This window comes from Ochotona curzoniae, unplaced genomic scaffold (assembly GCF_017591425.1).
Source record: "Ochotona curzoniae isolate NIBS_2020 unplaced genomic scaffold, NIBS_Ocur_1.0 contig_3520, whole genome shotgun sequence".
NCBI classification, from domain to species: domain Eukaryota; kingdom Metazoa; phylum Chordata; class Mammalia; order Lagomorpha; family Ochotonidae; genus Ochotona; species Ochotona curzoniae.
Window position 1 is genome coordinate 9,636,514 of NW_024465894.1, and position 21,837 is coordinate 9,658,350.

Below are 21,837 nucleotides of genomic sequence, written 5' to 3' on the forward strand. Positions count from 1 at the left end.
TGTGGTACATTACTAGCACTGTAAATTAAATCCAAGAACATTAATCCATCCTTTTAGGAGGAAATCTTATATTATAAATAACTTGGCACTCTTTGAGCAGCAACTTCTATGCAAGATGACAGAGACACAGGAATCCCACCAGCACAGGTGGGGCATATACTGCGGGCATACCTAGAGTGGAAGATTTGGATCAGTGTGCCACTTTGGGGCGGAGTGGACAGAATGGAGCCCGTGAAAGCAAAAGCCTATAGGAGCATGGTGTGGGAGTCACAATTGCAGTCTTGTTTGAAAAAAACATTTGTTTTTATTGGAAAGACATTCATAGATAGAAGGGGAGGCAAGCAAAAGATCTCCATCCACTGGCTCTCTCCCCAAATGGCCACAGCAGCCAGAGCTGAGCCAATCCAAAGCCAGGAACCAGACACATCTTCAGGTCTCCAGCATGGGTGCAGGGTCCCAAGGCTTTGTGCCATCTTCCACTGGTTTCCCAGGCCACAAGCAGGGAGCGGGATGGGAGCTGGAGCAGCCGGGACACATAACAGTGCCGGCACCCACAAACCCTGTCTTACCAACTCAGGAACTGATGGTATTGGGTGGGAGAAGAGAATGATTCCTTTTTCCCAGTGTTGCCAAAGGTGTCATCCAGAAACTCCAGTGTCCTCTCAGACCTACAGTGTATTCCCTCCAACCCATCAAAAGCAGACCCCACTTGTGTGGGACGTTAGTGAGAGACGCTGCTAAAGAAAAAAATAATTACGCATAACCTAAGTGTAAGTTAAGAAACTGGAACTTGAGATGCAAGCTTTGGAAGGTGCCCACCTCTTCAGCTTCGTTGTGAATCCGCCACACTCGGTCTTTGAACAGCAGTGTGATGGACTTGCCATACATGAAGTGTTCCCTTTGTCTAGCATACCTTCTTCCCAACTATTTGGCAATATCTAGCTCTAATTCAAAGGCTGCCCCTCTGTGAGGCCTTCCTCAAGTCCTAAGACTAAGATAGGTCTTTTTTAGCCCTTCACTGAATTTTGTGCATGTCTCCTGAGTCACATGGTGGCTTCTTTGATGGCTCTTGACACCTGTGTCTCACTTCCTTTGGACTGTGTTATCCCTCAGGATGGGCTGTAGTGACAGGCCTGTTTCTTGCTCACACTCTGTATACACAGGTGTCAGCTAACAGAACAGCTGCTCTCAGAAACATTGCCACTAGCTGCGCCAGAGAGTCAACAGTGATGCAGAGTATATACTTTTCTTCTAGAACTTTCTCCTTTAGGTGACACATTTGTACACATTTCAGTGGTTACACCTGACTTTGGAGGCAAATAGCTACAATAGAAAACTAGCTTTTCCTGTTAATGTGCATGGGAAGACAGCAGAAGATGGCCCAAACACTTGGGACCCTGCCATTCTTGTGATAGACCCAGATGGAGTTCTTGGTTCCTGGTTTTAGCTTAGCCCAGCCTTGCCATTTTTGGAGTGAGCCACTGAATGAGACCTCTCTCTCTCACTCGCATGCGCACTCGCTCCTTTTTCTGTAGCTCTGCCTCTCAAATGAGTACTCTTTAAAAAGTTTGTTGAATACAGGGATGGCATTGCTTTAAAATCTTTGTATATGCAGTACCCAGCACACAGTAAATCTTCAGGTCTTTCTGAATGAGAAAGAAATAGTAAATATAGATTGTTGGACGGTTTGTGTGTTGACTACAAGCAACATTTTTTCAAACATCTTCCCGAGATTAGTCTGTCTCTGGCGAGGTTCAAGTGTAGGTCAGTGATACTCTCAAGGGTGGGTGGTTGAAATTTAAGGTTGTGAGTGCCCTTTTGATTCTGGGACCTCTGTATTTATACCACAAGCACCTTTCTGAGCTTAAGAAAGAATAAATTAGTGTTCACTTTAGAAGTGATAGTATCTGACTGCAGCAGGCTGTTTCTGTTGGTGGCTTGACAGAAAGGAGGATTGTTGGAGGGGAAACAAGTGGAGTGCTCTAAGCCTGAGCCCTCAGCGGGATGGTGATTACCAAATGCAGGAAGTGTTGTGACCCTTCAGTGTGCGGAGAGCCAAGCCAGGCCAACTCTGGCCTCGATATTGCTTTGACACCGGAGGATTTGGGGTTGGAAACAGACGGGGATTCTTTTGTTTTCAGCAGAAATCTACTCCAACCAGCAGATCCATTAAACTGCCAAGGTCCTGCCCACGCACATTCCTCAGGGTGGGTGGTTGCCCATGTGTTCTTTTTGTTATAGATTCCTACTGCCTAACCTTGGTCTAATCACTCAGTCCCACTCTAACACAGTTTTCTATTCATATGGATGAGTGAAAAATATAGTGCCTCTTTGGATAAAGTAAAATGTTCTAAATATTAAGGATCATAATAGTCCTGTCAAGCTTTTTTTTTTTAAAGATTTATTTTATTTTCATTGGAAAGTCAGATATACAGAGAGGAGGAGAGACAGGAAGATCTTCCATCTGAAGATTCACTCCCCAAGCACCACAATGCCCAGAGCTGCACCGATCCGAAGCCAGGAGCCTCTTCCGGGTTTCCCATGTGGGTGCAGGGTCCCAAGGCTTTGGGCCATCCTTGACTGCTTTCCCAGGTCACAGGCAGGGAGCTGGATGGGAAGCGGGGCAGCCGGGGTTAGAACCAATGCCCATATGGGATCCCAGTGCATGAAGGTGAGCTCTTTAGCTACTAGGCTACATGCTAGGCCCTCTGTCAAGCTTTTTAAAATTTATATTTTAAAAAGTGAAAGAATACTGGAATAATTCATCTTGTAAAATCTTTGAGAAAAGATTTTTTTCTATAAGAAAATTAATGTAAAATAATTAAGGGGATGAATGTATGGTTAGTATTCAGAGTGAATGTAACCTGGGAGAGAGCCTGAACTATGGAGTCAGGAATGTGGGTATGCAGGAATCAGCTGTGTGACTGGTCCTGTCACCCCCCGCTCCTGCCCACGAGTCCCTGGTTGCTGAGATGGCATGTGGAGGGGCCGGGGCCAGCCCCGGAAGGGGATGTGCAGGTGCCTTTGGATCACAGTGCACTCTGAGTGACAGGATTGAAATGAATTTGGTTTTCTGTTTGATCATGGAAACTTCCCAGAAAGCCGGTCAATTTACTTTAGGGTTGGCTCAGGCAGTGCTGAGGTGGGTGGCTGAATTTGGTTTTTGTGGCCAAAGTCAATGTTTTCCAAAGAAAGGCGAGAAATATTTAAGAGAAAATGCTTTTCAAAAATACTAATGTAAAGCTTTCACTCTTTTACAAGAGTCTTGAGTTTCTTATTTTTATTATGAAAACGTTCAGTATACTCGGAAGTAGAGACGGAGAAGCACACGTAGCCAAGCTTGGACAGTTGTCGGTTCACGGTCAGATATTTTTTTTCTTTTATTACTTCCCAGCATGTATTTTTTCTGATGGGCAAGGCTTTTACTTTGTTTTTCCAGTAAGCCCATGTAATTTTTAAGTACATACTGAAGTGTATAGCACTGCTATATTGGGACTTTAAAAAAAACATAACTAAAATGCCAGCATCACACTTAACGTTAGCAGTAATTCCTTTATGTCGTTTAATACGCAGTTGCGGTAGATGGGCTCCCCAAAGTGGCTGCCACCTGTTGCTGTCCTCCCCGCAGGGGCCTTCTGTAGAGCCTGATTCCTTCCCTCTTCAACTGATACTGAACCGTAATTCATTTTGAGCAGCAGAGTATGTTAAAAGAGACACCGCCAATTCCAGGGTGAACTGTTAAGACACAGTGATGAAATCCTTTTTCAATATGCATTAGTTCTTGTATAGAAAAAATTGAACTTAAGTTGTTACAATGAATATGCTAAGTATGGTACAGAAAGAAATGTCCATTTTTTTGAGGACATCACTTAAATTACTTGGTAAAACAGAAGCATGATATCATGAAGAGGATAATTTATTTCTATATGTGCCAATTTTCATAGAAGAAAGCCCAAAGGTCAGTGAGTGAGAGCAAGTATTCTGGAGTTTCAAGATCAGCATTATCTGTCATTTTAAAAAAATAAGTGCATTCACTTTTATCTTTTTTTTTTTTAAAGATTTATTTATTTTATTGGAAAGTCAGATATACAGAGAGGAGGAGGAAGACATAGAGGAAGATCTTCCGTCCAATGCTTCACTCCCCAAGTGAGCGCAACTGCCAATGCTATGCTGATCTAAAGCCAGGAGCCAGGAACTTCTTCCGGGTATCCCACAGGGGTGCCTGGTCCCAAGGCTTTGGGCCGTCCTCAACTGCTTTCCCAGGCCACAAGCAGGGAGCTGAATGGGAAGTGGAGCTTCCGGGATTAGAACCGGCGCCGATATGGGATCCTGGGGCGTTCAAGGCGAGGACTTTAGCCACTAGGCCACTGCTCTGGGCCCTAAATTTTGTATTTAAATAAAAACTCCATAAATTAATTTTTCCTTAAATAATGACATATATACTTTATTTTTTTAAGATTTATCTTATTTTTATTGGAAAGGTGGATATACAGAGAGGAGAGACAGAGAGGAAGATCTTCTGTCCAATGATTCACTCCCCAGGCAGCCGCAACGGCTGGAGCTGAGCCAATCCAAAGCCAGGAGCCTCTTCTGGGTCTCCCATGCAGGTGCAGGGTCCCAAAGGCTTGGGCCATCCTGGACTGCTTTCCTGGGCCACAGGCAGGGAGCTGGCTGGGAAGCGGGGCCACCAGCATCAGAACCGGCGCCCATATGGGATCCCGGGCGTGCAAGGCGAGGACCTTAACTACTGCGCCATCGTGCCGGGCCCATATATACTTTATTATGCAGCATGTTTTTTGCTGCTTAAATGTGTCTTATGAGTGTTTACAATCTGTACACATAGATTTTTTTAAAAGATATTTATTACTTTTAAAGAACAAGCAAGAGAGGCAGAGAGAGAGAGAGATCTTCTGAATGGTCACAATGGCCAGAGTTGAACCAATCTAAAGCCCAGAGCCAGGAGCTTCTTTTTGTTTCCTGTGTGGATGGAGAGTCCTAGGGACTTGGACCATCCCCCACTGCCTTCCCAGATTATAAGCAGGGAGCTGGAGTAGAAGTGGAGGACCTGGGCCACAAACCAATACCCATTTGGGAAGCCAGCACTTGAGGCAGAAGTTTAGCTCATTACACCACTGTGCCAGCTCCAGATTTCACTCTTTTTTATAGCTGAGCAGTGTTCCATAGTGTATGTACTGTATTTTCTTTATTTTCTTTATCCAGTCATCAGTTGATGGGCATGTGGGTTGTTTCCATGTCTTAGCTATTGTGGATTGAGCTACTGTAAATATGGGGTACAGATAACTGCGACTTGCAAATTTCATTTCATTTAATATATTCTCAGGAGTGAGTCATCTGGTGGCGCCATTTCCAGATATCTACGGCATCTCCATACTGTCTTCCATTATGGTTACACTGGTTCACGTCCCCAGCGGTGGTGGGCTGGGCATCTTTTCCACACATCCTCACCAGCATTGTTTTCTGATTTTTGTGTGACAGCCGTTCTCACTGGGGTGAGATGGAACCTCACATTGTGATTTTTCTTTTCTTTTTTTTTTTTTTTAAAGATTTTATTTTTATTATTATTTTTTTTATTGGAAAGGCGGATATACAGAGAGGAGAGACAGAGAGGAAGATCTTCCATCCGATGATTCACTCCCCAAGTGAGCGCAACGGGCCGACACTATGCCAATCCGAAGCCAGGAGCCTCTTCCGGGTCTCCCACACGGGTACAGGTTCCCAAAGCTTTTGGGCCGTCCTCGACTGCTTTCCCAGGCCACAGGCAGGGAGCTGGAAGGGAAGTGGGGCTGCCGGGATTAGAACTGGCGCCCATATGGGATCCCGGGCATGCAAGGCGAGGACCTTTAACCACTTGCGCCACCGCGCCGGGCCCGTGATTTTTCTTTATAGGATTGTTAGGTCTTATGGCAACTCAGTATTCACCACTTTAAGTGGTTTTCAAATTCTTTTTTCATTTTTATTTTTTAAAAAAACTTATATTTATTGGAAAGGCATTTACAGAGAGGGGAGACAAAAAGAAAGCTCTTTCATCTATTGGTTCACTCCCCAAACAACTTCAATGGACAGAGTTAAAGTCAGGAGCTTCCTCTGGACCTTCCACGTAGGTGCAGGGTCCCAAGGCTTTGGGCCATCCTCTGCTGCCCTCCCAGGCCACAAGCAGAGAGTTGGATGGGAAGTGGAACAGCCAGGACACGAACTGGCACCCAAATGGGATGCCAGTGTTTGTAGGCAGAGGATTAGTGAGCAGAGCCATCATGTCAGCCCCTCAAACTATTTTTAAAAACTGTTTTATGTTCCCCTCAGCGATGTGTGGAGGCTCCAACTACTCTGCATCTTCACCTACTCTTGTTATTATGTCATTTAAATTCTAGCATCCTGATGGATGTGAAGTGTTATCTCGTTGTGATTTTTATCTAACTAATAATGTTAAGCAGATTTCTAAAAAAAAATAGTTATCCTGCTTATTTGAGAATCAGGGAGACAAAAAACTCCCATCTACGGCTTCGCTCCCCAGATGCCTACCACAGCCAGCGGTACTGTGGACCAGGCCAAAGCGGGGGGCCCGGAACTCGATCCGGGACTCGCTGGTAGTCGCAGGGACCCGAGGATTTGAGCTACTGCCTCTGTTTCCCAGGCTACACACTGGCAGGAATCCAGAATCAGAAACACAACCGTGACTCAAATCTAGGTATTCAGGTATGGGGAGTCCCAAGTGATAACCTGACAGCTACACTAAAGACTGGCCACATTGAATATTTGGTAATGTGTGTATTAACCATTGGTGTGTCATTTTCGGAGGACTGATTGTTAAAATCCTTTGCCTATTTTTAAATTGGGTCATTTGCCCAAGCAGTATCTTACCCACTAGGCCAAATGCATGCCCCATAGTAATTATTTTTATCATCATCATGTTCACATCTGGATTTGGTTTATAGACAAACAAAATAACATTGTTATATTTACTTGCTAAGAATTTAGATATATTTTAGTTTTCTCCATTTTTAGATCAAATCCAAACACTGATTATAATTTGGTTTCAGTATTAAAATTACTGTTACTTTAGTTATTATAGCACAGTTTGGTTGAAAAAGATAATGTTGATTATGGTAACACATTGATATCATGGATCACAGAATCACTTTTCTCATGATATCATTACAAGTATATATATAAGTAAATCAGTCACTCAACCTTTGAAACAAGTTTTAAACAAAAGATTTATTTTTTTTAAAGCAATAGAGACATTAGAAGAAAATTTTAAAGGAAAAAAGCAGAGCAAAACAAGATCATGTGTGGCATGCGCACCTGAAGCAGGGCAGTGCCCCCAGGGAGAAGCGTTAGGCCTGCAGGGCCACACACTGCTCTGTGGATCCCATCATGCTGCAGCCTCTGGCCTCGCCTGGGTAACTGTCCAGGCCGTGGCCAGTAACTGCGCCGTGATTGCTTTCTGGACCCCTAAAGCAGTATGGCCAGGCAGCAAGCAGAGAAAGGCCACGGAGGGAGTCTGGCTCTTCCAGCAGCCAGCATTCCCACCCACCCCTGCGAGTCACAGACTGCTGCTGACTCGAGCTAAGCCTGGCATGGGCAAGACAGAGGCATCATCTTGTTCTCATGTGTGGGAAGGCTAAGAAAAGAAAAACCCTTCTTGGCCCAAACATTTAAACAAGAATTACACTGGGATCATTTGTTCTCATCCTGGCAGAGTCAGAATTAATTTGGCAGTCTAAAAGAGCGTGTTTTCATTTTTTGTTTTTAATCTGAGTTACTTAATGCAGGGATAAATGGGGGGAAAAAAAGAAAGAAAATATGGTTTAAGTCTTACCCAGTGGTATTGGAACACCACCCCAGGTCATTTTTCAGGGTACTGCCCAACTTTGTGATGAGTGTCTTGTTAGATGAGCCATGTGCTGGAAGACGAGCAGTGAAGTGTGACTAGGTGTCTGGGAAATAACAACTGTACCGAACTTAAGAGGGCTCAATCATTTTTCCCCTCTTCATCCTTAGGTTTGATAAAGTAAACCCGTCTTCTGCAAATACCTGAAAAGGCTGCCCTCTGGGTCTCCATGAAGTGGCTGGAACTTGTACTGTGAGGCCCTTGATGGGACGAGCTCTTGCCTGCTGATCCTCCAGGGTGACTGTCACCATGGCCAGCAAGAGGAAATCCACCACCCCATGCATGATCCCAGTGAAGACCGTGGTGCTGCAGGATGCTGGCGTGGAGCCCCAACCCGTGGAGCCCGGGCCTGACGGACCCCAGCAGGACCTGCCTCCAGAAGCACCTGCCCCCAGCAGTGAGGCAGCCCAGAGCTCCAGCGGCCCCGACAGCTCTGCACTGGCCAATGGGCATCGCAGCACTTTGGATGGCTATTTATATTCCTGTAAATACTGTGACTTCAGATCCCAGGATATGGCCCAATTTGTGGGACACATGAACTCAGAGCACACAGACTTCAACAAAGACCCAACTTTTGTATGCACCAAGTGCAGTTTTTTGGCAAAAACCCCCGAGGGGCTTTCCCTGCACAATGCCAAGTGTCACTTGGGGGAAGCCAGCTTTGTGTGGAATGTGGCCAAGCCAGACAATCATGTAGTCGTGGAGCAGAGCATCCCCGAGAGCACAGGTACTTCTGACCTAGTAGGTGAGCCCAGTGTTGAAGGGACTGATGGACAGGCAGAAATCATTATTACCAAAACCCCAATCATGAAGATAATGAAAGGTAAAGTTGAAGCCAAAAAAATTCATACACTCAAGGAGAACACCCCCGGCCAACCTGTGGCTGAGGCCTTGCCCAGGCCATTGGCTGGAGAACCAGAGGTGAAAGAGGGGGACCACTCCTTTGTCAATGGAGCAACTCCAGTCAGCCAGCCATCTGCCAGCTCCACTAAGCCCCCCCATGCCACTAATGGGCCCCTGATTGGAACAGTGCCAGTTTTGCCAGCTGGGATAGCCCAGTTCCTCTCCCTCCAGCAGCAGCCCCCACTGCATGCTCAGCACCACACCCACCAGCCCTTGCCCACGTCCAAGGCCCTTCCCAAAGTGATGATTCCCCTGAGCAGCATTCCAACGTACAACGCGGCCATGGACTCCAACAGCTTCCTGAAGAACTCCTTCCACAAGTTCCCCTACCCAACCAAAGCTGAGCTCTGCTATCTGACTGTGGTGACCAAGTACCCGGAAGAACAGCTCAAGATCTGGTTCACAGCCCAGAGGCTGAAACAAGGCATCAGCTGGTCTCCCGAGGAGATCGAGGATGCCCGGAAAAAGATGTTCAACACAGTGATCCAGTCTGTACCCCAGCCCACAATCACGGTCCTCAACACCCCTCTGGTCGCCAGTGCTGGTAACGTCCAGCATCTCGTCCAGGCCGCTCTCCCAGGCCATGTGGTGGGGCAGCCAGAGGGCACGGCGGGGGGACTTCTGGTCACTCAGCCACTGATGGCCAATGGACTGCAAGCACCAAGCTCATCTCTCCCCTTGGCTGCAACATCTGTCCCTAAGCAGCCAGCGGTGGCACCCATTAACACCGTGTGCTCCAGTGCAGCCTCGGCCGTGAAGGTGGTCAATGCAGCCCAGACGCTCCTCACGGCATGCCCCAGCATAACTTCCCAAGCCCTCCTGGATGCTAGCATCTACAAAAATAAGAAATCTCATGAGCAGCTGTCAGCCCTGAAAGGGAGCTTTTGTCGGAACCAGTTCCCTGGGCAGAGTGAAGTTGAGCATCTGACCAAGGTGACCGGCCTGAGTACCAGGGAAGTACGGAAGTGGTTCAGTGACCGGAGGTATCACTGCCGCAACCTGAAGGGCTCCAGGGCCACGATGCCCGGGGAGCCAGGGTCTGTCCTCCTGGACTCGGTGCCCGACGTGCCCTTCCCCCCATCGGCCAAGGTCCCAGAGGTAACCTGTGTCCCCTCGGCAGCCACACTGGCAGGCCACCCTGCCACCAAGCGACAGTCCTGGCACCAGACTCCTGACTTCACACCTACCAAATACAAGGAGCGAGCCCCTGAGCAGCTCAGAGCCCTGGAGAGCAGTTTTGCACAGAACCCTCTTCCTCTGGATGAAGAACTGGACCGCCTGAGAAGTGAAACTAAAATGACCCGAAGGGAAATTGACAGCTGGTTTTCCGAGAGGCGGAGAAAGGTGAACGCCGAGGAGCCCAGGAAGACTGATGAGAGTGCTTGCCAGGAGGAAGTGGAGGCTGCCGAGGATGAGGGGGGAGAAGAATTGGCCAGTGAGCTGAGGGTGCTTGGTGAAGACGGCTCCCCAGAAGTGCCCAGCGGCCACTCCTCAGCAGAGCGCAAAGTCAGTCCCATCAAAATCAACCTCAAGAACTTGCGGGTCACAGAAGCCAACAGCAGGAGTGCGCTTCCGGGCCTGGGTGCCTGTGAGCCCGAGGAAGACGGAGCCAGCAAGCTGGTGGAGCAGCCCCTCGGCAGGGTGAGCTACAAAAAGACGGCCCAGCAGAGGCACTTGCTGCGGCAACTCTTTGTGCAAACACAGTGGCCGAGCAACCAGGACTACGACTCCATCATGGCCCAGACGGGTCTGCCTCGGCCAGAGGTGGTGCGCTGGTTTGGGGACAGCAGGTACGCCCTGAAGAATGGCCAACTCAAGTGGTACGAAGACTACAAGCGCGGCAACTTCCCCCCAGGGCTGCTGGTCATCGCTCCTGGCAACCGGGATTTGCTGCAAGACTACTACGTGACACACAAGATGCTGCGTGAGGAGGACCTGCAGGACCTCTGTGACAAGACCCAGATGAGCTCCCAACAAGTGAAGCAGTGGTTTGCTGAGAAGATGGGTGAGGAGACCCGGGCTGTGGTGGATACAGGCACCGAGGACCAGGGCCCTGGCACGGGTGAGCCTGCAGCCATTCACAAAGGGATTGGTGACACCTGCTCAGAAGCAACAGAGAGCAGTGAGCTGTGGGAGCCGCGCGTCCCTGAGGCCAGCTCGGAGCCCTTTGACGCCTCGAGTCCCCGACCTGGGCCTCAGCTAGGTAAGGAGTCCATGGGAGCGCTGGGTGAGAGGAGGGCATCTTCCCGGGTGGGCACTGTGTTGATTGCAGAAAGTGCCTCTGCCACCTTGAAGGATGCTGCACAGGAGAGCTACTTGGCTGTTTTGGGACCTCTGGCAGCAGGCGCCCCGGTAGCACTGTTTGGTAAAGCGGTGGTAAGAGCGGTGGTGTTTCGGCTCATGTTTTTTGTAAAATCTGTGGAGGGGAAAGATCATGATGTACCTGAAGTGATGAGAGTTTTCCCAGCTACGTGTTAATCACTGGGAGAATGACTTCAGGTTATCTCCGGTGGCTCTGCAGACCCTGGGTGTGAGAGGAGGAATTGTCACAGGCTGGTGAAGGAGAGGAAAGAGACCACTTGATTATCATGCAAAACGGGAGATCTCTCTGTTCTGGGATAGAAATCCCCGCGTGTGTTCCTGGTGTTCTTGCTGATGTCAAGCGTTCACGCTAGAGGAACCTCACCCTCGCATGTGGGTCTCATAGACCACATGCTGATTCATGCTTCTCAGTCCCTCCAGATTGAGTATTTTAGTACTTAAAAGTAAATGTTTGAGGATCTCTCCTGACACAATTTTAAAGCCACAGAAAAGTCACATTGTTGTATTGTTCTGGGTCCTTGGTGTCTCAGGTCCCAGCATCTTCCTTTGCTCACCACCCTGAGAGGTTCCATCTTGGGAAAGCTGAAAGCCGCAGTAAAAAGCTGAAGGGATGGGGGCTCCAGAATGGTGGCTCTGGCAGCGGAACCGGCTTTGGGACTGGACGGCCTCTGGGGATTTGTTCATGATCCACTTCAGTGAGGAACCACATATTTTACCCCCGACACAGGGCCAGGCCGCATGTTCTGCCCCTTGGAGACCTGCAGTGTCTCCCGAGGGACATGGTTTTCATACAGTAGTGAGCAGTACTGCTGGCTGGTTTGGGCCTAGCAAATCCCAGCTCCTCTGCCCAGCTGCTTTCTACTTAAGACAGCTAAAAAGGACAAAATGTTATTTTCTGATTTAAATTCATTGGACACCATCATTTTGAGACATGGTTATGCCATTGTTTCTTCACAACTATGGAAAGGGAGACTTCCAGATTCACCCATATTCTTCAGTGGGGGTTGCCATGTTTTCCATCTGTTTAGCATTTGCAGAAACCCTGTTCTTTTTGTGCTTGTGTACTAAGACGAAACTCAGATCTACGAGGAGCAAACACTGGATAGAACCCACAGTCACTGGTCGGCAGCTAGGGGGAGCACACAGGACCCTTGGCCTCTCACTGGCTTCTCCAACTATTTTCGCTGAGGCTGGTGGAGAGGGAAGACACCCCCTCACATCTCACAGCTCACTGACTGCTTCTCAAGTGGCTGGTGGCCCATCCCGCGGGCGGTGGGTGGGGTGATACTGGGTCAGTGTGGAGCGTGTCCTCCCTCCCTCGGTCCTGGGAGGCTTTGTCCAGGTCGCTGCAACTGTCCTAGTCTTGCACACATCTCGCTCTTCTTGTAATAGTAGGCCAAGGTATCAGGCCCTAGATATGTGAGCATATGTGAATACATTTGTCCCAAAAGTTACACTAGCGGGAGTGATGTGGCACAGAGGACAGTAGAGCAGCAAGTACCAAGAATCCATTCCTTCACCAAAGCAGCTGCTGAACAGAGAGCTGCTGCCAGGAGCAACTATTTGTGGAACTCTGGAGATGAACTGAAACTTTTTTTTTTAAGATTTATTTGTTTGACTGGAAAGGCAGATGTACAGAGAGGAGAGCCAGAGAGGAAGAGCTTCCATCCGATGGTTCACTCCCCAAGTGGCCGCAATGACTGGAGCTGAACCAATCTGAAGCCAAGGAGCCAGGAACTTCTTTCTGAGTCTCCCACGCAGGTGCAGGGTCCCAAGGCTTTGGGCCGTCCTCGACTGCTTTCCCAGACCACAAGCAGGGAGCTGGATGGGAAGTGGAGCTTCTGGGATTAGAACCGGCACCCATATGGGATCGTGGCGTGTTCAAGGCGAGGACCTTAACACTATGCTATGGCGCTGGGCCCTAACTGGCCACTTGTAACATTCACAGGAGACTTGATGAAGGGGCTGATACATTTTGGTGAATTTCTGTGTTTAATGTGGTAATATCCCTCTCCCTAGAGCTGCAACGGACAGCTGCACTGACTAAGGCCCAGGCTTCTGGTGTTGCCTTTTGAGGTCCTGGGTGCTTAAATGAAAACCAGGGTCTTGTGTTTAGATTGCTGGTCACTGGGGAGGCGACACAGGGGCTGGCAGTATTTCAGCCCCTCTGTGGTGAGGGAACTGCCTGTCACCAGGATAGACACGGACCCTTTTCTCTGCTACCCTCCTGCCCACCTTTTCGGTAACGTTTCAGGAAGTCCTAGGTGACAGGCTGACCACAGAGACGAGGCTAGACACTCCAGGGACTGCACATCACGAGGAATGTGTACTTTGCACAGGGAGTTTTGGAAAGTCACAAGTGGATGACATGGTCAGCAAGGCCTGAGAAAATTAGGTTTCCAGATACCACATCCTAATACTCAGAACGTTGAGTTTTCAGCAAAGAATTATAATTGAAACAGGAAACTTTGTCCTTTTCACAGGAAGAAAAGAATTTCACAGACATCATCCTTGAGGAAGTTCAGGCATTAGCAATATTGTTCAAAGACATTAATTCACTGATGAAGTATATTCAGTAAGCCAAAGAAAACCATGAACAAAGGACTGAAAGGAAATCAGGGAAGCTATGTATAAACAAAATGAGAATGTTAATATAAACGTGGAAATTATATAAAGGGGGATTTGTGCAGTGCTTAAGACACTGCTTGGAAGGCCCACATCCTGTATCAACATTAGCTTTCAGTATCTCTGCTTCTGATCCAGCTTCCGACGGATGGCACCTTACAAGGTGCGTGTGACGTGCTTAGACCCCCACAGCTTGTCCAGGAGACCTGGGTTGCGTGATGGGCTCCTGACGTCAGTCTGACCTTGCCCTGAGTCTCTTTTTAAAATTTTTTTTAAAGATTTATTTTTATTTTTTTTTTATTGGAAAGGCAGATATACAGAGAGGAGAGACAGAGAGGAAGATCTTCTGTACGATGATTCACTCCTCAAGTGAGCGCAACGGCCGATACTATGCCGATCTGAAGCCAGGAGCCTTTTCCGGGTCTCCCACGCAGGTGCAGGGTCCCAAAGCTTTGGGCTACCGTCGACTGCTTTCCCGGGCCACAGGCAGGGAGCTGGAAGGGAACCGGCGCCCATATGGGATCCCGGGTGTGCAAGGCGAGGACCTTAACCACTACGCCACCGCGCCGGGCTGCAGCCCTGAGTCTTGTGAGCATTTCAGGAGAGAACCAGCAGAGGGAAGATCTCTCTTTGTCTCCGACTCTATGCCTTTTGAATAAAATGAAACCAAATTTAGTTAAAAGAACCAAATTATAGAGCTGAAAATTATAATCATTGGAATAAAAAAATCTAAGACGGAATCAATGAATTTGAAGACAGTAGAAATTTCCAAAGTAGAAAAAAAAAAAGGAAAAGCAGTAGAGTCTGAGGGGCCCATTTCACACCATCAGACATACTCACGTATGATTCTAAGACTCTAAGGAGAGCAGGTGTTTGGCTTCGCAGTTTCAGCAGTGCTGCTTGGGAAACCTACATCCCCTGTTACAGTGCCCGGATCTGAGTCCGGGTCCTGCTACTAGTCCATAACCTCTACAGCAGCCACTAGCCCCTGTCCTCTCTGTGGGATACTCGGAGGGGGTTCCAGTTCCCCGCTGGCTCCTGGCCCATCCCTGGTTATTACAAGCATTTGGGGAAGAAATGAGAGATATGGAAGATTTCTTCCTACCTGTCTGCCTCTTAAATGAATGTAAGTAGATATATTTAAAACTATTTTTTTGCAAATTTCATAAAAGAGCAAGGGTCCATGGGATGCTGCTCAGCCAGAAAAAGAGTGAGAGCATACCATTTGCAACTAGATGGTCCCAAAGAGACCATTGTAATAAGCTCAGGGAAATAAGTCAATCCCCAAAGGACAAATACCACGTGTTCTCTCTGATATAAGGCAGCGTTCATGCAAATTGTAAGATCAGTGACCCTTTCCATACTGTTTTTGCTGCAACCCAGGTGTTTTTATATTTTTATCATTTCTTCCAAATAGTTTCTTTTCTCTTAACAAATTCTTCAGTGACTAACAGATAACACAGGAATGTAGTTTTGCCCAAGAAGCCTTTGTGTGTGTGCTTTTCTTTTCATTTCTTCATCAATGTGTTGGTTATTCAGTAGCATGTTGTTTAACTTCATGTGTTGTACATTTTTTCTTTTAACTTCATTCCTATTGTTGAATTTGTTTCATGGCTTCTTGTTTGAGGGAAAGCATGATGACGGCATAATGGAGACGATCATAGCCAGGTGTGAAGACACAATGCAGTATGCATCTCTACTTCAAATCAAAGATGGACTGCAAATGAAACTGTTGGATATATCTTGACAATAGGATGCTGGACTTTCTGCCATTGTCTGTACCAGCAGTGTCAGGGCACAGTTAAACGACAGACTGATGGACTTGTGACTGCTTATGAAGGACTACACTATTGTAACAGCACGGGGAAAAACAGTTGGGGAGAAGGAAATCTCAGACCCTATGCAACTGCACCATAAAATTAAAAAGTAGCAATAAGATTAAAAATTAAAAAAATATTTTAGGGCCCAGAGTGGTGGCCTAGCGACTAAAGTCCTCGCCTTGAGCACACTGGAATCCCATATTGGTGCCGGTTCTAATTCTGGCAGCCCTGCTTCCCATCCAGCTCCCTGCTTGTGGCCTGGGAAAGCAGTTGAGGACGGCCCAAAGCTTTGGGACCCTGCACCCACGTGGGAGACCTGGAAGAAGTTCCTGGCTCCTAGCTTCGGATCGGCACAGCTCTGGCCGTTGCACTCACTGGGGGAGTGAATCATTGAATGGAAGCTCTTCCTCTCTGTTTCTCCTCCTCTCTGTATCTGACTTTGCGATAAAAATAAAAAAATAAATCTTTAAAAATATTTTAGAGATTTATGTTTTTTTCATTGAGAAGGCAAATTTGCAAAGAGAAGGAGATATTAGAGGAATCTTCTGTCTGCTGTTTCACTCCCCAAATGGCCACATCAGCTGGAGCTGAGCGTACGTTAAGCCAGGAGCCAGGATCCTTGAGCCTCTTCCAGTTCTCCCATGCAAGTGCAGGGTCCCTAGGCTTTGGGCCATCCTCAACTGCTTTTCCAGGCCACAAGCAGGGAGCTGAATGGGAAATGGAGCAACTGGGACTGAAACCAGTGCCCAGGTGGGATCCTGGAGCGTGCAAGGTGAGGATTTAGTTCCAGGCCTGAAAGAATTAAGATTTTTTACTTGAAAGGCAGAATTAGAGCTGGTCCCAAGGTGTAGTAGATTGAGCTTCCACCTGCTCCACTTCTGCTACAGTTCCCTGCTAATGCACCTGGAAAAGCAACAAAAGATGGCCCAAGTGCTTGGGGCCCTGTACCCGCATGGGAGACACAGACGAAGCTCCAGGCTCCTGTCTTCGGACTGGTCAGCTAAGTTGGTGTTACTCAGACTAGCGTGTTGTAAATTTAAGAAGTTAATTATAATCCCCGGCCAGAATTATGGTGCAGCATGTTAAGCTGCCACCTGCGAAGCCAGCATCTCATATGGGCACTGGTTCCAGTTCCAGATGCTCCACTCCTAATCTAGCTCCCTTAAATATGCCTGGGGAAGCAGCAGGAAATGGCCTGAGTGCTTGGGCCTTGCCACCCGTGTCACCCGTGTGGGAGATGCAGATGGGGTTCTGCCTTTGGACTGGCCCGCCCCTGCGCTTGTGGCCATTTGAGAGTGAACCAGTGGATAAAATAAGTCTCTTGATCTCTGTCTCTCCCTTTTTAAAAATCTCTTTCAGATAAATATTTAAAAATTCTCAAAGGAAAAAAAAAAAAAAAACCACACACACACACAAAAGCTCAAGAACTTGAATTCCTGTCTCCCATGTGGAAGAACCAAATGGAGTTCTTGGCTCCTGACTTCAGCCTGGGCCAGCTCTGCTGCTATGAAGTATTAAGTGATCTTATGGGCTGCAGTGAAAATACTCTAAAGAGAAATATATAACTATAAATGCAAATATTTTTAAAAAGCTCAAAATCAGTAGCTTAACTATACAATTTAAGGAACTGAGAAGTAAGAACTAAGCCCAAAACTAGCAGAAAGTTGCTTTTTAAAAGATCACAAAAGTTGGCGCACCTTTAGCTAGACTGACTAAGCAAAAGGGGAAAAAAAAACTTAAAATATTGAGATCAGAGACTGTGGCCAGCACTGGGAACACTGGTGAAGATGCTGCGCTCACTGACTGTCGTCCGCGGGGTCCTGCTGCACTGGCCCCCGGCTTTCCCCACCACCCTCCCCTCCCAAGGAAAGGAATACATTCAATTAAATCAGAAGTGAAAGTGGTGATATTACTACCATTCTTGAGTAACAATAAAGGATTATAGAAGAATGTTATCAGCAGTTATATGTCAATAAGTGGGATGATTTAGATGAAACAGGTATGTTCCTGGAAACACAGAACCAAAAATGACTCCAAAAGAAACAGAATGAGATGAAGAGCTTTCTCTTTACCCCCTTCCCTCCTTCCTTCCCTCGTTTTCCCTCTCATTTTTTTCCCTCTCTCATTCTGCCTTTCAAATAAATAATCTTAAAAAGCCACAACTAACATCAGACTCAATGTTGAAAGACTGAAAGCTTTTCTTGTAAGATCAGGCACAAAAGCAAGATGCCCACTTTTGCCACTTCTATTCAACATAGTATTGGATGTTCTAGTCAAAGCAATCAGACAATAAAAAAGAAACTTGTGAAAGCATCTGAACTGGTAATGAAGAAGTAAAATGATCCCTTCACAACTGACATGATCTTAGACGGAGAAAACTCCTGAAATCCACAAAAATATTTGTAGAGCTGATAATTTTGAAAAAAAGCTTCAGGATACAAAATCAGTTGTAATGCTGTATTTTTGCAGCAAGCTGTCTTGAAAGGGAAAACTGAAGAAAAAATTTAATTATAATAGCATTAAAAAAAAATAAATGCTTAAGGACCTAGTGTTTTGGCATAGCAAGTTAAGGCATTGCCTGTGCTGCTGGCACCTCATATTGAAGGGCCAATTCTGATTTAGCTGCCTGCCTGATGTACCTGGGAAAGCAACCAACGATGGCCTGAATCTTTGAGCCCTTGCCACGCACATGGAGTTCCAGGTTCCTCGCTTTAGCCTGGCCCAGCAGCCACTTGAGGACTGAACTAGTGGATGGAAGATCACTTCCCCTCTCTCAGGCTTAAAAATAAACATTTTAAAAATATATATGCTTGGGAACAAATTTAGCCAAGGAAGTAAAATATGTGTACAATGAAAACTCTGAAACATTGCTCAAAAAAAAAAAAAGGATCACTCCAAAACTGTTTATGGGGGAAGATCTGAAATTATTAGGATGACAACGCCACTCAGAGTTGTCGACAGATTCACTATCAGACATACCACAATCATAGTGGTATTTCTGCAGGAATAGAGAAAATCATTCCCAAAATTCCTGGGAACCCCCAAGTAGCTGAAACAAATTAAGAAAAATATACAAAGTTGGAGGATTCCCACTAACTTCCTGACTTCCAAATTTACTACAAAGTTATGATAATCAAAACAATGTGGCCCTGGAGGAGGAAGGACATTTAGACCAATGAAAAGGAATTCGGAGCAACCAGATGCTCGCTTTGATGGTCAGTTGATTTTCAACATGAGAGCAAAGACTCTTCAGTGGGGGAACTTCAGACAACCTTCTCAACAGAAGTGCTTATAAAACTGGATCTGCCCATGCAAAAGAATGAAGATAGTCCCTCTTACCAGATACCAGAGTTACTCAGAGTGGATCAAAGTTCTAGGAAAAAAAGGGATAAGACTACAAAATATTTAGAAGAAAACACAGAGGAAAACTTCCCAGACCTTGGGCTAGGCGATTGTTTCTTAAATATGATAATAAAAATGCTGGCAACAAAAGCACAAAATAGTTAACACTACATGAAAAATTAAAATCATGGAGTAGATATGGCACAGCACATTAAGCCACCACATGGGATATCCACACCCCAAATCAGAGAGCTGCTTCAGGTCTTTGGACTGCTGGACTTCAGATCCACCTCCCTACTAACACACCTTGGAACAGGAGATGGCGACCCACGTACTGGAGTTCTGCCACAGAACAGACTGCTCTAGTCAGCCTGCTTGACTACAGGGCTGAAAGACATCAGTAAAAAATGAGACCGGGCTGCTGTTCTATCAGAACAGTGTGCTGGTGAGCCAGGCAACAGTGGGCAGGATGGAGCTTCCAGGACAGGATTCGCGAGGTGGTGGCCATGGCCCAATGGGCTGAGGGGAGCCAGGGCTAGCCACCCTGGAGAGGCCGCACAGCTGCTCCAGCTGCTAGGCTGGGGTTGGCACTAGTCCCCGAGGGCATCTGCAGGGCTTGCCAGCTTCAGCCAGCATCCTGTGCTTAACCCACAAGCTCTACTCTGCATTTCTCTAGCTGGAGAGAGGGGGACTGGCTGACAGAAAGGTACTGCACGTGGAACTGAGGTCTCCAGAGGCAGCAATGCCACCAGCCTGCTGAGCACTCGGTTCCTGTGGGCGTGATGTGTGTGGAGCTGCTGTGGGTGACACACTTGTGCTCTCTCCTCAGAAACAGACTGACTGATTGGAGCACTGTGAAAGACTGGCCAGTCTGGATGCTGCCTGCCACAAGGAAGGGCCAGACCCGACTCTCTGCTGCCACACGCTGTTCCAGAGAGCCTCTGAAGGCCTTGCAGACAGCCCAGAGCCCGCCGCCACCGCCCTGCCCTGCCCACCACCGAGCCAGTGGAGGAAATGGGGTTCTCGACAGCTCTTTCTCCCATAATGTAGGACCTTCCCTTTGCCTTCCAGTGGATAAAATCATTTAGATTTTATATGCATAGAATCAAGTTTTTAACATACACATCCGCTTATATATAGTTAATAAAACGTCGGATTACAAATACTGTCATTACATAGCAGCTTTGGTTAGCAAAGCAGTCCGTTACCTGTGCCCGTTCTCTGGGACGTGTGGGGCTGTGGCTGCCCCTCACCGGTCCCCACCGAGCAGGGGCCAGAGTGCCCTGGTGCCACCTTTGCGTTCCCCAGGGAAGCAAGAACTCTGAGGTGATCTCTGCCATATTAGCACCAACCAGCCTGGGGCAGCCAGACCTGCTAGATCCACCAGGGCAGGACCCACTACCACCTTTAGTTCTAGAGCTGGCCTGGCTCTGGGATCAGTGCTGGATGCTTCTCTTCTCGTCAGCTGTTTCCACAGTCCTGCCATTTTCCAGCTTCGTCATGGACTATAGCTTCCCACTTGTCAACTTAAGCATCTGTTGTTCAGCCGACCCAGCCACGTTTAGAGAGGAAAGTGAAGGAAGGGGTTGGGTTGGCCTGTAGCTCTGGCCCTGAGGTCCTTAGGGCCCTTCTGCAACCCAGGGTAGAGCGCACTGGCCCCGTAGCAGAAGTGCAAGCTGAAAGAATTTGGAGACTTTCTGGAACTAGTGGAGCTGGGCTGATTTTCTGCACAAAGACCTGCATAAGGGATCCTGAATGGACAACCCAAAATGCCCTGCCACCCAAGGGTGTGGCAGGCTCCTAGCTGACCCCCACTGGGTGGTGGACACCACTGGAGAGTTCCGTGTAAAGTGTCTTATATATCTCCCAAATTGCAAACAAGTTTTTTCACTGTAGCCTAACTTTCCTACCCTTTTTGTGAATGCAGAAAAATCAGAAAAGGTGCCTTCGAGATATTGAACTTGCCTACGGAGGAGTACTACGTGGCAAGCTTCCATTTCTTCAAGACTGGCTGCTCTGACAGCATCAGGTAGAAGGTCTGCCTCAGCTCTGTCCCCTGCAGCCTCAGTCATCTCTTAGCGACACCCAGCAGAGACAGCAGGGCCTTGGGAACACACCCACCAGCAGCATTGTCCAATTTCCCAGCCCACCCAGGGTACCTACAGGGGCAGCATCTTTGCCTCCCTGGAAGGAGTTTCCCATGGAAACCATTGCTCTTCTAAAATACTCTCCTGCCCTCCCTGTTCCAACAAGGCACATGTGTCCCAAACAGGGGGACTTGTGGGTATCTGGGATATTCCAGCTTAGTTTTGTGCCCTTCCCATCTGGGGTCTAAAGACTGTTGCTTTCAAAAGCCTTTGAGGGATTACCTTCCGTTAGGGAACAGACATGTGAAACTTTCCCTTTTGTATTCATATACATGCAGCTTGATTTATATACATGCACACAGGCAAGACTTTCTCATTAACGTCCACCTGCTGTGTGTGATCAAGGAACTTCATGGCATGTGGGTGTTGAAGGAAACGTACTGGAAGGATGTGGATGCACAGGGCAGCCAGGGTGACCCCATATGAAGCCATCTAAGCATCTGAGAAACCACCCAGCGCTTTACCTCCAGAGCCCTGCATGTACTGGTGGAAGGGCTGCGTGTCTACAAGGATTTTCTTGGTTATTTTGTTAGTACTGACATTTACAACTCCAGCAAAGGTTGCATGATGGAGAAGGCCATGGAGGATACACAGAGCAACTTGCAGATCATCTTTAGCTGAAAGGGTTCTTGTGCTGCCTGTCCTGGCCCCTTTTTCTTGCAGGTGTTGGCTCTGCCCAGTAGCCACAGCCACAGAGGCAGGAGCACCCAGTAAGGAGTCCGTAGGCTGCACAGGCCCTCCTCCCTGTGCTTCTGGAAGGGGTGAC

At 47.5% G+C, this 21,837-nt stretch overlaps 1 protein-coding gene across 1 annotated transcript in view; it reads left to right on the forward strand.

Annotated features, from left to right (window-relative positions):
- The window catches only part of ZHX3 (zinc fingers and homeoboxes 3), a 52,471-nt gene extending 31,434 nt beyond the window's left edge, over positions 1–21,037 (forward strand). Inside the window, exons 2-3 of the mRNA XM_040981463.1 lie at positions 8,023–11,018; positions 19,754–21,037. Of these exons, the coding sequence (XP_040837397.1) occupies positions 8,162–11,018; positions 19,754–19,764 (2,868 nt within the window). The 5' untranslated portion in view covers positions 8,023–8,161 and the 3' untranslated portion in view covers positions 19,765–21,037. The remainder of the gene's footprint in view (positions 1–8,022; positions 11,019–19,753) is intronic.
- Positions 21,038–21,837: the final 800 nt, after the last annotated feature.